Source organism: Calypte anna, chromosome 15 (genome assembly GCF_003957555.1).
Source record: "Calypte anna isolate BGI_N300 chromosome 15, bCalAnn1_v1.p, whole genome shotgun sequence".
Taxonomy (NCBI): Eukaryota; Metazoa; Chordata; class Aves; order Apodiformes; family Trochilidae; genus Calypte; species Calypte anna.
In genome coordinates, this window is record NC_044261.1 from 1114723 (window position 1) to 1128185 (window position 13463).

The 13463-nt window shown below is 56.2% G+C and overlaps 1 protein-coding gene across 1 annotated transcript; it reads right to left on the reverse strand.

The window, feature by feature from the left end:
* Positions 1–1968: 1968 nt before the first annotated feature.
* FAM222A (family with sequence similarity 222 member A) lies at positions 1969–12628 on the reverse strand. The gene is made up of 2 exons (XM_030460909.1): positions 12511–12628; positions 1969–3191 (listed from the first exon to the last, which is right to left on the reverse strand). The coding sequence occupies exons 1-2, from the start codon at positions 12590–12592 to the stop codon at positions 1969–1971; spliced, it is 1305 nt and encodes a 434-aa protein (XP_030316769.1). The 5' UTR covers positions 12593–12628.
* Positions 12629–13463: the final 835 nt, after the last annotated feature.

Below are 13463 nucleotides of genomic sequence, written 5' to 3' on the forward strand. Positions count from 1 at the left end.
CCCAAAAACAAGATGGCCACGGGAAAGTTTGGTTAGGAACTGGTTTTAAAAATGGTCCCAATTCCACAGGTGGATAAATAGACATTAAAGCATCCCCAACACCCACAGCCCCCTCCCCAGCTGGGTGACAGCACACCATATGTCACCTCTGCGGGACACAGGGGCCGGGGAGCTGTGCTGGGAGCTATTTGGGATTTAATACTCTTATCCTAATGCAACCAGCTCATTGTTAGGGCTGGGAAGCTGCTGGTGGGTGGGCTGGGTTAGGGGAGAGCAGCCCCCACCCTGCCCAGCCCCAGAGACCCTAGAGCAGGGCAGGAATCGGGTGCCAAAGCAGTTCTGGATGAGGGGAGGTGTCCTGGCTGTGGGGTGGGGATGTGGTACCCCAACCCCAGTGCCCATCACCCGGCCCTCGGGGCCCAGCATCCCACGGGTGCACGCGGGGCCGCAGCCCCTAATCCCCCCGGGATTTGGTCCACGTGCACCCCACGGGTGAGAGGCTGGGGCTGGATTAATGGCTCAGGGTGGCTAACAGGTTATTAATAGGTGTTCCTCCATGCCCTAAAAATCTGCAGGAGGAAATGGGGGGAGTCTGAGGGAGGGTCCTGAGTAGGGGGGGGGGGGAACCACAGCAAAGCAAAGAGACTCCAGAGCCCACATCCAGCAAGATCCTGGTTTTACTTTGGGAAAAACACCATCCAGACACACGGCTTGCAGGTTTTCTGTTGGTTTGGTTTTTTTTTTTTTTTTTTTTTCCTTTTTTTTTTCTTTTTTTTTTCTTTTTTTCTTTTTTTTTTTTTTTTTTTCCATTTGTTTTCTCTCATTTTTAAAACAATATAGTGCAGCCAGCACTTCTCACAGTAGAATATAATGGTCGATTTTAGTATAAAAAAAAAAAAAAAACATTCTCAGAGATTTGTAAATGCACTTAGTGCTTGAACAGGCCTTTCAGGGATACAGTACCTCTTTTCCGAGCACAATCACCTTGGGTTTCATCGGGGTATTCCTCTTTTAGGTTTGTTTTTTTTTTTTCTTCCTTTAAACATCAAAACACTTTGTATTTTGTGTGTGAGCTGTTCTAAATGAATAAATCCATCAAACACAGAATTACACGCAGTGAAGAACAGGACCAGGATGAGCATTTTGGAACTGGGCTTTTAAATGAAAAAACAAACAAAGAAAGAAAAAACAAAGGAGAAAAAAGGAGGTACATGAACACCCTGGGGACTGTGGGTGCCACTAACCCAGAGCTGACAGTAAAGGGAAGAAAAAAACCCAAAACAAAACAGGCTGGAAATGTGAGAGCTGGGGGGCCTGCAGGGTGGGAAGAGGGGCTGGGGGGGGGTCCCAACCTCCCGGATGGGTGGGAATAGGAGCCGGTGGCCAATGGAGAAGAGGAGGAGGATGAGGAGGGAGACTCTGTAGCAGCCAACACGGAGATGAACAGCCTAGACAACTGAGAAAAAAAATTAAAAAAATAATTATCGGGGGAAAAGAAAAAAAAATCTGTTCAAGTTTTCAAGTGTTTTCTTTTTAAATAGCCTCCAGCCTGTCCCCAGTTATCAGCTTTCATCAAAGCAGTGCAAGTGCCGGACTTCAGCTACAGGTCAGGCCCAAGCTCCCTGCGGCCGCCCAGCTCTGCCTCTCCCCCCCCCGGCCCTGTCCCGGGGCTCTGCCCCGCACGGAGCCTCCTGGCCCTGGATAGCAGCAACTCGGAGCGATTCCCTGTTCACATTCGTGGAGATAAAATGATTTCTGAGCTATATAATTAGACAAAGCTGTCCCTTCGTTCCTCGGCTTCTGGGTGTCTCCAGTCCAGGAGGGATGGGGGTGGAAATTCCCAGGGAAATGCCAGCGTCCCGGGAGCTGACCCCTTCCCCCGTGTCCCCCTCCCCGTCCCCTCGCCCTGGTACCCGCACAAAAAAAAAAAAAAGAAGTCTCGGCCTGGGGCAGAGCATCCCGGGTTCCTTATCTGTAGACGGGCAGGCGGATGTGGGCGTGCTGGTGGTCCAAGAGCCTTGGCACAGAGACGGTCTCGTAGCCCTTGCCCAGCATCTGCTCCTTGATGCAGGGCGGGTGGATGTCGTTGATGAGATACTCCAGGGACTGGAGGCTGCTGCTGAGGATGGAGGTATTGCAGAGGCTCTTGCTGGGCAGCCCCTCACCCGGGGGCACCCCCAGCTCGCGGGCGCCGGCCCCCCCCAGCTCGGCCGGGTTGTAACAGTCGCTGTTGGGGGTCACCAAGATGCTGTTCCAAGGAGGGGCGAAGTACTGCCCCACCGAGAAGTTGCCGTGCATGCAGTTCAAGGGGGAGGAACTCACCTTCTCAGACACCCCGGCCAGCCCGTAGGGACCTCGGGAGGCCCCTGCACAGGTCTCAGGGGATTTGCTGAGGGACCCCCCCCCCCCGCCGCTGCCCCCGCTGTACATCCGCAGGTGCTGCTGCTGCTGCTGCTGCTGTTTCTGCTGCCACACCAGGTAGTCCATCCCCTCGGGGTACACCCCCGCCTTGGGGGCCAGGCCCGCCGCCGGGTTGGAGCCCAGCGCCAGCTCGGCGCCCTGGCGGCACTCGGGCAGGACGGCGCCGGCGTAAACCGCGGTACCGGGGAAGGCTCCGTGCTTGGCCGGGCTGGGGTCGGTGGCGACCACGGCCTGGGCACCCTGTGCCTGGCACTGCTGATTGATCTGGTAGATGATGCTCTGGATGGAGGGCAGGTTGGAGGGAGGCAGGGCCAGGCCGCGGCTCGCCAGCGGCAACACCGAAGCCGCCACCGTCACGTTGGGGGGGACCGGACCCTCCAGCTGCTTCTGGCCACCGTGGTAGCTCAGCTGCCCGGGGCAGGGGGGACCTTGAGCTAAAGTGCTTGAGGCGGGGTAGGGAGCGACGCCGACCTGGGCGGGCGAGAGCTTAGTCCTCTTCCCCTCCGAGTTCTTCACCAGGCTTTTCCCGGAGGCTTTGACGATGGCCAGGAGGCCCTGGTAGCCGGCGGCGTGCAGGGGGTAGGGGCTGTAGCGCTGCCCGGTGGTGTCGTAGCCGTTGACTGTCCGGTTAAGGTGCTTGTGCTGGGGGACCCTGATGTTGGTGGGGAAGATCTTGATGGTCAAGGGGCTGTTGGCCACTTTCTGTGCGTAGGCATCCAGCTCGGCGGGGCTGGGGTAGCGCGGGGAATGCATGGGTGCCACCGCCTCGCCTGCGGGAAGGGAGAGAGAGAGGGGGGGTTTAGTTTGGTGACACCGGGGGACCGAGGACCCAGCACCTCCCAGCAGCTCCCAAAGCAGGTCATGGCACCAACCTGTCCCCTCCTGCCGCCCGAGTCACTTGTAAGTGGCCTAAAATAAACCCGGTGTGGAGAATGGAAATGTCACTTTACCCAACGGGGGAATCTTTCTCCGAGATTGGATTTAAACTACATTATACAAGCAATTTCATGGGTGCTTTGCGCTGCTACGAGAACCTCACCAAAAATGGAAAAGCGTTGCATTTACCAGCCATAAATCAGCAGTTCCTATAATGAGCACAAAAATGTCACTTTTATGCAATTTTACAGATGAACAAAACTGGTGAAATTAACTGTGGTAACCTACTGGAGTCAGCAAAAGCCACTGCAGGAAAAAAAATTATATATGTATATATTTTTGTTCCTTTCAAACTCTTTCCCAAGCAAGTTTCTGCCATTCTGGTGTGAAAACTCATTTGTCGTGCCCATTATACTTTCATTTGGAGTTTATCTTGAGTATCCAATGAGCCACCAACTGTGAAAATGATTAAATCTACAAAATCTATCTAATAGATGAATAAATTAGGTGTTTAAACTACACACACACACGTGGACGTACACACTGGCACAGGGGGGATGATGTTTGCTGGTCCAAACCCCCCCCGACCCTTCCATCCCAGGAATGCCAGACCCAGATCCTGTCCACAGCTTTGGGAGATGGACAGACTGGGGGGGTTTGGGGCTGGAACCCCCATCAGGAGCTTCAGGGCAGGATGGAGGGCAGAGCCATCCCTCCCACCCACCTGATGTCACCCGGGCTTTTTACAGGTGTCTTAACCAGACATTGTCATTAAGGAGTGTATTAAGCCAATTAAACCCAGGGTCTCTGAGTAGGATTTAAGGCAGCTGCTGGCACCAGCAGGTCCTGATGGCAGGACACGTGCTGGCACACAGCATCCCGGGCTGTGCCACCACAAAGCTGCCAGGCCTGGTGGCAGTGGCCACCAGCAGCGGGCAGGGGCAGCACAGGGGACACGGTGACCCCAGGAGCCAGCAGGACATGGCATGGCACAGCACACTGCCCACATCTGCATTCCCCTTCATGCCAGCATCGCTGTCCTTGGAGGTGGCAGCACTGTGAATACTCAATTAACATGACACTAATTAGCTGGTGACACTTGCGGAATCCCTAATGAGCTCCTTCCACCCAAACGCTCCTTTCCCAGGAAAAAATAATGATATATAGCAAAAAGAAAGAGGCCATTGCAAGAGGAAAGGAAGGGGGTGGCATCACCAGTGGGCACTGCAGCATCACCAAAACCCTGTCCCTGCACACCCTGAGCGGGTGACACCTCTGAGATGTCCCAGCATGGTCAAGGGCACCCCCTGAGCACGTCCAGGGGTGTCCCTGCAGCCAGCCCCACACACAGCACCAGGGGGAAGGACACAGCACCCAGTTTCCTGGTGGGAGAAGGACACAGCACCCAGTTTCCCAGCAGGAGAAGGACAGAGCACCCGTTTTCCTGGTGGCTCCCGGCGTGCTGGCGGCTGCGTGGCTCCAGTGCTCCCCTTCCCCCAGTAATTACTGCTTTCCAACCAGCTGTAATTACTGTGAGATGCACAACTCTCCCAGGCACCGCCGGCAGCCTCAACCACTTCAACTTCAACCATCCCAGCCCTCGTGCCAGTGGGATGTGCCACAAAGCCCTGACCGGCGTGGTTTCCCTCTGCTGGGGTCACCACCAGCAGCAGCCCTGCCTCTGACACCCCAAAACCAGGGGACCAGCACCCCACAACAGCTGCTCCTCCCCAAAGATGCTTTTCCCAGAATACGGTCCTCCAGCTCCCAGTTCCCTCTCTCCATCCCGCGGGATGCAGCCGGCACGGCCCCGGCTCCAGGCTCCCCCCTCCCTCTCTGACCTGCTCTATTTTTCCAGCCTGCAGTCAATAACAGCTAAATAATTGAATCTGCTCAGCAGCCAAAGATTTGTTTTGAATTTTATTGGAATTTTAAATTGTTTTGTTTCTTCAGTATTTTATTACTGTAAATGGAAAATGCATCGCCCGCAGTAATAATCCGATGGCTTTTTATATTACTCCCAGCTCCTGCTCAGAGCATTATTGGAAAGCTGGGCAGAGAGGAGAAGCCATTAGAATGGCAGCACCAGCTTATAAGATTACGCCTCCAGCTAAACAACTTTTTACTTTAGCAAATTGGCCACCAAACCCGGATCCAGACACAGATGTAAATCCCAGACCCCACCGGTGCTGCGATCCAGAATAAATCTCAGTTTATGGGTCAGGGAGCTCCAGCCCCAACGTGCCCGGAGCAGCCGGGTCTGTGCAAAATGTCTGACAGGGATGGGGGGGTGCCAAACCCCCCAAAATCCTCCCTCAGCATGTCTGTCTGCTGCCAGCATCCCCCTGCACCTCCTGCATCTCCATATCTCCTGCATCCTCCACATTCCCACCTGCATCCCCACATCTCCTGCATCCTTCACATTCCCCCCATCTGCATCCCCCTATTTCCTCCATCCCCACATCTCCTGCATCCCCACATCCCCATCCCCCCCAGTGTCCCCCGCCCCAAGCCTGGCTGCTCCCACCACCTGCAGGAGCCAGGGAAGAAGGAAGGACCAGGAGAAAGGAGGGGAGGAAAAGCTTCCGAAGCCATCCCCGTGGCAGGACAGCCCAAAGCAAACCAGAGGCCAACAATCCAGGGCTTGTGCCGTGCCACAAACCCACAACAGTCCCCAATTACCCCCGGCCCCAGCCCTGGCTCTGCTGGGACACAATGGGCACCACCGAGCCCAGCTGCCGGGCCCCTAATTAACCCCGATTTTAACCGTACACTTTTAAAGGCACTAAAGCAGTTACAAAGTGGAGAACAAGGCAGGGTTAATAGCACAGACCTAAATTGCAGGCCCGCGGGGCCCGGGCCCCAGAGAAATAATAGAGCTGTCTGGGCTGCTCAGCTGTCAGTCAGGGAACAATTCGGCACCCGAGGAGCTCGGAGCACGGGAGCGGCGGCACCGGGGCCCTGGCAATCACTGTCTGCTGGCTGAGAGCAGCTGGGAGATCAGAACGGGCCCAGGAAGGATGCTCAGCACCAGGAAGGAGGCTTGGTAATGGGAAGGATGCTCAGAACTGGGAAGGACCACTGGCACCAGGAAGGATGCTCAGGGCCTGGAAGGATGCTCGGTACAAGGAAGGATGTTTGGTACCAGGAAGGATGCTCAGGGCCTAGAAGGATGCTCGGTACCAAGGAAGATTCTCAGCACCAGGAAGGATCCTTGGTACCAAGGAAGATGCTCAGGACCAGGAAGGATGCTCAGCACACTGTTCCCACAGCCCAGCTGCCCCCTCCATGGGTGTCCCCCACCCAGTGCCAGCCACAGCACCCCTGCCTGGGCCACCTGGAGAAGGGCTGAGCTCACACTCCAGCAATTTATGGCTTTAATTTTCAGGGCACGGGGCTGCAGCAGATGCTGCACTCCCCAGGTGGCTGCCCAGCTCTGGCAGGGGATGGTGAGCAAGATGTTGGGGGGCAGAGGGTACAACCCCGGGGGTCAGCACCAGCAGCACTACAGCCCCGAGTGGGGACAATCCCAGTGGGGACAATCCCAGTGGTGAAGTGGCAGCAGCTCGTGGCACCTCACCAGCTAACAGGAGCAGGGAAGGCACGTGCTGCCTGCCAGGGCTCTCTCCTGCCTTCATTCCTCTGCCAGATGAGATGGGACAAACATCAAAAGCACTATAAAGTATTTTGCAACAAATGAAAGAAATCATCACCCTGGGAAACCTTTATGGAACTGCTGAAGGTGAGGGGGCAGCTGGAAGGTCCCTGGTGTCTTGATCTGTCCTCACTTGACCAGGGGCACATCCCTTAAACGTGGGCACATCCCTTAAGCACCTTCCTTTTCCCGTGTCCCCACCCACCACACTCACCCCAGGCAGGGGCATTTCTCGGGGCCACCTTGCCCTGTCCTGAGCATCCCGCCCATCCTTGTCCTCCCTCCTGCTCCCACCCTGCCCCTGTCAGAGGACAGCTCTGGTGTTCCCAGCACTGAGCTGCCGTTTGGTATTTTAAGAGCAGCAATTAGGCTGGATTTTTAATTTGCAGAGGGGCAGGGGGGGGTGGGGAGAGGAGTGATGCTGTGAGAGCCGGGCAGAGGCAGGAGGAGACACTGGGGACCTGAGAGGCTGCTCAGTGATTGATGTGCCACTGGCTGATATTAAAAAATAAGAGTGCTGCAGCCTCCAGATGAATAAACTCTCTGAGAGCTGAGCTCATCCCTCAGCTTTGGGACCAGGCTCCCTGTTTCCCTCACAGCAAGGAGATCTCAGTGTCTTCAAAGCTCCAAAAGCATAAGAAATCCCCCCCTTTTTTTTTTTCTCTCTGCCTGCCACATGGAGAGCAGATTTGGAAGTGTTAAACCCTAAATATTTGCAAAACACTTGGAAGAAACCTCAATATTTGGAAAACAGTGGGAAGAAAACAAACAAAAACAGGGCAATAAAATCCTGGAAGTTTGGGTTGGAGCTGCAGGAGCCAAAGTGAGCTGGGCAGGACCCCCCACGGGAGCTGGGGAGGGGGGGGAAGGGGCTGGTGACACCCTGTAAGGGGTCTGGCAGATCTCTGGGGGTCCCAGAGGAGCCAGGGGGATCAGAGGAGGGGGGGTGCTGCCCTGCACAGCACAGTCCCTGGGTGGGCACAGGGGTTGTAGCCCCCCACCACAGGAAGAGCACCCATGGGAGCCAGCAAAGGTCCCATGGGTGCCTTGAGCTGTTTCAGGCCATGGGCACTGACCCCCCACACTGCTCACTCCTGGCCTCTGTCACATTGCCCCCACTCTCCCACCCACCCACGGGTGACAGTGTCCCCAGCCCAGGGACAGCAGCATCAGCATCACCCCGGGGTGCAGCAGGCTCAGAGCATCCCGGCTGCCAGGAGCTGAGGCCCCCGGGCTGGGCAGAAATGACACAAAAAAAACCCCCCAAAAAACCCAAAACCCAAACAAAAACCCCACCAAACAGCGAGGAAAAATCCATCGGAACGGAGGGAAGGGGCCAGCCCTGCCTGGCAGCAGCGGCATCTCCACAGACAACAGAACTCCTGACAAAGCACAAAGGGAAGCGCCGGGCGTGCCCCGGTATTCATCTGTCCCCAGGTCCCCTCTGCAGGGTCACTGTCACTTCAGACTGCCACCTCCCCCTGGCCCCAACCCGGGCTTGGATCACCCCAGGGCCAGCACTCGATTATCGGCACTCAGAGCCTCCCCACAACACGCGGCTCCACACACGCGTGGCACCTCCCGTTTGGCTGCTCCCACCCGAGGAATCAGAGCCCCGCACGGGGTCACCGCCTCCTGACACCGCACCGGGGCATGGCACCGTGTCACCACAGCATGGCATGGCATCGTGTCACCACAGCGTGGCATGGCATCGTGTCACCACACTGTGCCACTGCACCGGGGCATGGCATCGTGTCACCACAGCATGGCATGGCATCGTGTCACCACACTGTGCCACTGCACCGGGGCATGGCACCGTGTCACCACAGCATGGCATGGCATCATGTCACCACACTGTGCCACTGCACCGGGGCATGGCACCGTGTCACCACAGCATGGCATGGCATCATGTCACCACACTGTGCCACTGCACCGGGGCATGGCATCGTGTCACCACAGTGTGGCATGGCTTCATGTCACCACACTGTGCCACCACACCATGGTGTGGCTTCGTGTCACCACCCTGTGCCACCACAGTGTGGCATGGCATTATGTCACCACGCTGCCACCACACAGTGGCATGGCTTCATGTCACCACATCATGGCATCATGTCACCCCACAGCCACTACACCGTGGCATGGCTTCGTGCCACCACACTGTGCCACCATATCATGGCATGGCATCGTGCCCTGCAATGTGCCACCACACCACGGCACAGCATCGTGTCACCACACTGTGCCACCAAACTCTGGTGTAGCATGGCATCATGTCACAGCACTGCCACCACATCATGTCACAGCATCATGTCACCACGTCATGGGATGGCATCATGTCACCACACTGTGTCACTACAACATCTCACCACACCCCTCTACTGCCCTATCACGGCACTGTGTCACCACACTGTGTCACCACACCATTGCCACCAGACTGTTTCACCACACCGTGCCACAGCACCTCGTGGCAGGAGGCACAGGGGACAGTGGCACCATGGCAGTGAAGATGTCCCAGTGCCACCCTGATGCCATCACCCCACGGGGACCTTCCTGACCCCCCATGGCCAGCCCAGCCCTCCACTCACACATCATCAGTTAATTAATATCTGATTAACATGAAGCCAGGGGCTTTGCAGCCACAGCCCCCCAGTGCTCTGTGACAGGGGACATGGGACATGGTCCCAGGGGTGAGGCTGCCCGGCCCCCAGCAGCCCCCCCTGACCCCTCCATCTCCCCACCACACATGTGACTGATGGAAAAGTGATTTTTGCAGCATTTCCTGGCAGGGAAAGTGCAAGTCAACAGCACATTTTGGGCCCTGCAGTTAATTGAACTCCTTTTTATGGCACGTATATAAATACACAGAACCATCATTAACCGACCCCTTCCAGAAACTGAAAATGAAAGAATTAATCTTATTTCACTCATGTGTAACCCCTCATGAAATTAAAATGATATTTTATGGGTGTGTACAAAAGCAGAGCCTGGCTGCAGCTACTTTAATGAAAATGCCCTCGGAATAAGTGGGATTGGGGAAGGAGGAGCCATTAAGGGGGCTTTATCCCAGCTGCAATTAAACAGTTTTATCACTGATGAGAGTCCCTATGGGCGAGGGGGTGACCCTGGGGCAGGGTCCTGGGTGCTCTGCTGCTCTCAGAGCCCCGGCCATCACCTCTAATTAGTGTTTCAATAACCCAGCAGAGCCCTCGGGGGCTCACACCATCCCCTGAGCCATTTCTTACACTGTCCCCATGAGGCTGAGGTCTCCTGGGACCCCCGGGACCCCCTGGCTGGGCCCCAGCTCCCTGCTGTGGGGTGGGGGGTGATGCTGGGATGCTGGAACATTCCCGAGGCATGGCAGGAGCTGGGGAAGCTCCATCTGGATCCCACCCCCCCGGGGGGACCAACCTCCCCCCAGCCCCCTGGCCAAGAGAGAGCACAGAGAAGGGAACTTTTAATTAAATATAGGGCCCTTCTCCATCAGTGCAGAGAGGCAGAGCAGAAAGGAGTTTGGCCCAGCCCGGAGCGGGGTTATTTGATTTATAATTTAAATAAAGCTCAGGATTCCTGTAACGCGCCCAGAATAAAATCAAAAGGGACCAGGCTGCCCGAGTTAATTGGATGTGATATTTTCCTGAGGATGCTGCTGCCTCCTGCTCCTCTGCTGGAGATGGGCAGAGGCAGGCAGGGAGCTGGGCACCCTCCTGCCTGCTCCTCCTCCTCCTCCTCCTCCAGGATGCGGCCGCCCCGGGATCACCGGGAAGGGCGATGACGGCGGCACCCGACGGGGTGGATTTGATGGGATGGAGCTGTGGGGCAGAAGCAAGGGGGGGGTGGGACAAGGCACCGGGGCTGTCAGCTCCCAGCACGGGTGGGAAAATGAGTCAGCTCACCTTTTAGGTGAAATGAATACAAAAATTAATCAGAGGCACAGGCGGGATAATAGGATTTCACAGTGGTGCCGGGCCAGACGGCCGAGAGCTCAGACTCATTTAACATCGACAGAAACAATGCCAGAGGACAGAAATCAGACCCATAGAGATAATTACTGAGATACTCAGGAGCAAATTAAGTAATCAGAGGCACTTCCAAATCACGCCTGGTTTTAAGAGAAGGGAAGCATTGCTGAGGAGCAGCTCCACGTCCCGGCTCTGCTGCCGTAAATAAAAAGGGCAAAATCATAGCCCCAGCCATAAAAAGGGAAAATAATAGCCCCAACCTGATGTGTGGCCCTGGATATCACCTGGATATCAACCGTGGGGGCTAATTAGTCCGTGATAATGAGGTGCACCAGGAGCTGGCCCCTCGCACCAGCCCAAGCGTGATGGGTTGGGAGTAATTTTACAGGGAAAACATCCATTTTCCTGCCTGGATCAGCTCAAAGCAGCACCCCCAGCTCCAACGTGGTCCAAATGAGTCGGGGCCCACGGCACACAACTCACAAACTCAGGGAGACCCCCAGGAGCTGACACCCTGAAGGGTGCTGGGGGGAAAGCAGAGCACCAAGAGCTGACACTGATGGGGTCTGGGGGGCAAACAGAACCCCAGGAGCAGACCCCCTGATGGTGTTAGGGTGAAAATGACACCCTGATGGGTGCTGGGGGGCAAAGAGGCCCCCCAAGAGCTGGCACCCTAATGGGGTTTGGAGGGAAAACAGCCCCCTGAGAGCTGACACCCTGATGGGTGCTGGGGGGCAAACAACCCCCCAGGAACTGAGACCCTGCTGGGGTCTGGGGGGCAAACAGCCCCCTGAGAGCTGACAACCCCTGGGTGCAGCCCCCAAATACCATGCCCAGCTGGGTCAGGGTGTGCAGATAAGGGAGAGAAAAAACCCAACCCCAACCCCAACCCCAACCTATCACAGATGCTGCACCCAGCACCCGGGGGCTGTCCCGGGGTACCAAGCAGAGGTTTAGCAGCTGATTTGTCTTCAGCTGGCGGTGTTGAAAAATCCAACTGAGAGCAGCAGGAAAATATCCCCTCCCCTCTTTAAAACACACATTCATCATGGAGAATCTTAATGTGTCTTTCCCAGGCGGGGAGGTCAAACCCGCCCGCCTAAAGCAGGCTCATTAAATATACATTTAATCATGGTTGGGATTGAGAGACAAAGGCTGGGAGAGACAGGTGCTTTACTGGAGTGACCTTTTGGATCCCATTTTAATGTAACTAGTTTACAGCTTATCTGAAAGGGCAGCTCCTGGGGAAGGAGAGCTGCAGCCAAACTGGGAAAGTAATTATGGGGGGAAGGGCTGGGGAGGTTTGGGGGGCTGCAGAGCAGGCAATGGAGCATCCTCCACCACCACCACCACCACCACCACCACGCTTCCCAGGCAGCTCTGCAACATTTGCTGAAGTTCGACTTATCAACCAGAACAACCCAATTTAATTTGCTTATCTTGCCTCCTTCCTCTCCCCCCCACCCCCCTTTTCCCTTTGCTGCTTCTGCTCTTTTTAATTATCAGTTAAATAAATGTCTTTTTCAATAAGCAGAGCAGCATCAAAGCAGGGATGGGTGGGTGTGTGCCCCCCTCCTCATCCCCCTGGCCCCAGGCACTTACACTTGCGTGGTTCCAGGGCCTTGGTGGGGCAGGGGAGGTGCTGGGCCGGGGGGTTCTGGGTCCTCTGTAGACAGGCCAGCATGGTCCGGGCTTCCCGGCGGGCAGCGCCGCGCCTGCCACGCACCCGTGTCCTGCCAAGAGAGGGACACGGGGTCAGGAGAGGGGACCTGCCCACCCTGCTGCCCCCCACGCTCCCACCCACCCCCGGGAAATGACTCCAAGAGCTTTAAATCAATAGAAATGTGTATAAGATAAATACAAAGGTCTCTCGCTTTGCTTCCTGCCAGAGCATCCTCCCGGCCAGGGCTGGGGAAAACAGGGATAAAATCCCCTCTAAGAGTCCTGGGATCTGTCACTGGCATCAAAGTCTGCTTGATAAAAGCTGGAAGGGTCAGGACAAAGTCATCTCTGCCACTGCTTTGCCACTGTACATCCCTGCTGAGGGCAGGAGTTGTCACCCACCAACGCTGACACCTCCCACAGCTCTGGGCAGAGGGGACCGAGGATGGAGGGGACCAAGATTCCCTCTGAGAGAGGCCAGGGAGAGCTGGGAAGGCAGCAGGGATGCAGGCAGGGGTGTCCAACCTCTGCTGTCACAGCTCTGTGAGTCTCCTGGCTGAAGGCTGACTGATGGATGGATGGTGGCTTGGCCAAGTGGCACGGCTGGGTGGCACGGAGAGAGGTGACGGCTGGTGGCACAGCTGGGTGGGATGGCTGGGGTCCCATCTGGGTGTCCTGGGCACGGCTGTGTGGCACATCACAGCCTGAGGGGGAACCATCTCCTCCTGCAGCCCTCCAGCAGGTGGAATGGCATCACCAAGCTGCAGCAGGCTGGCACAGAGGGGACCTGCAGGGACAGACACTGGCAGAGCCTGAGACCAAAACCTGCTGGGTGACCAAAACACTCCTGAGCTGTGCCCGGGACTCTCCTTGCTTCAACAGCTCAAGAATCA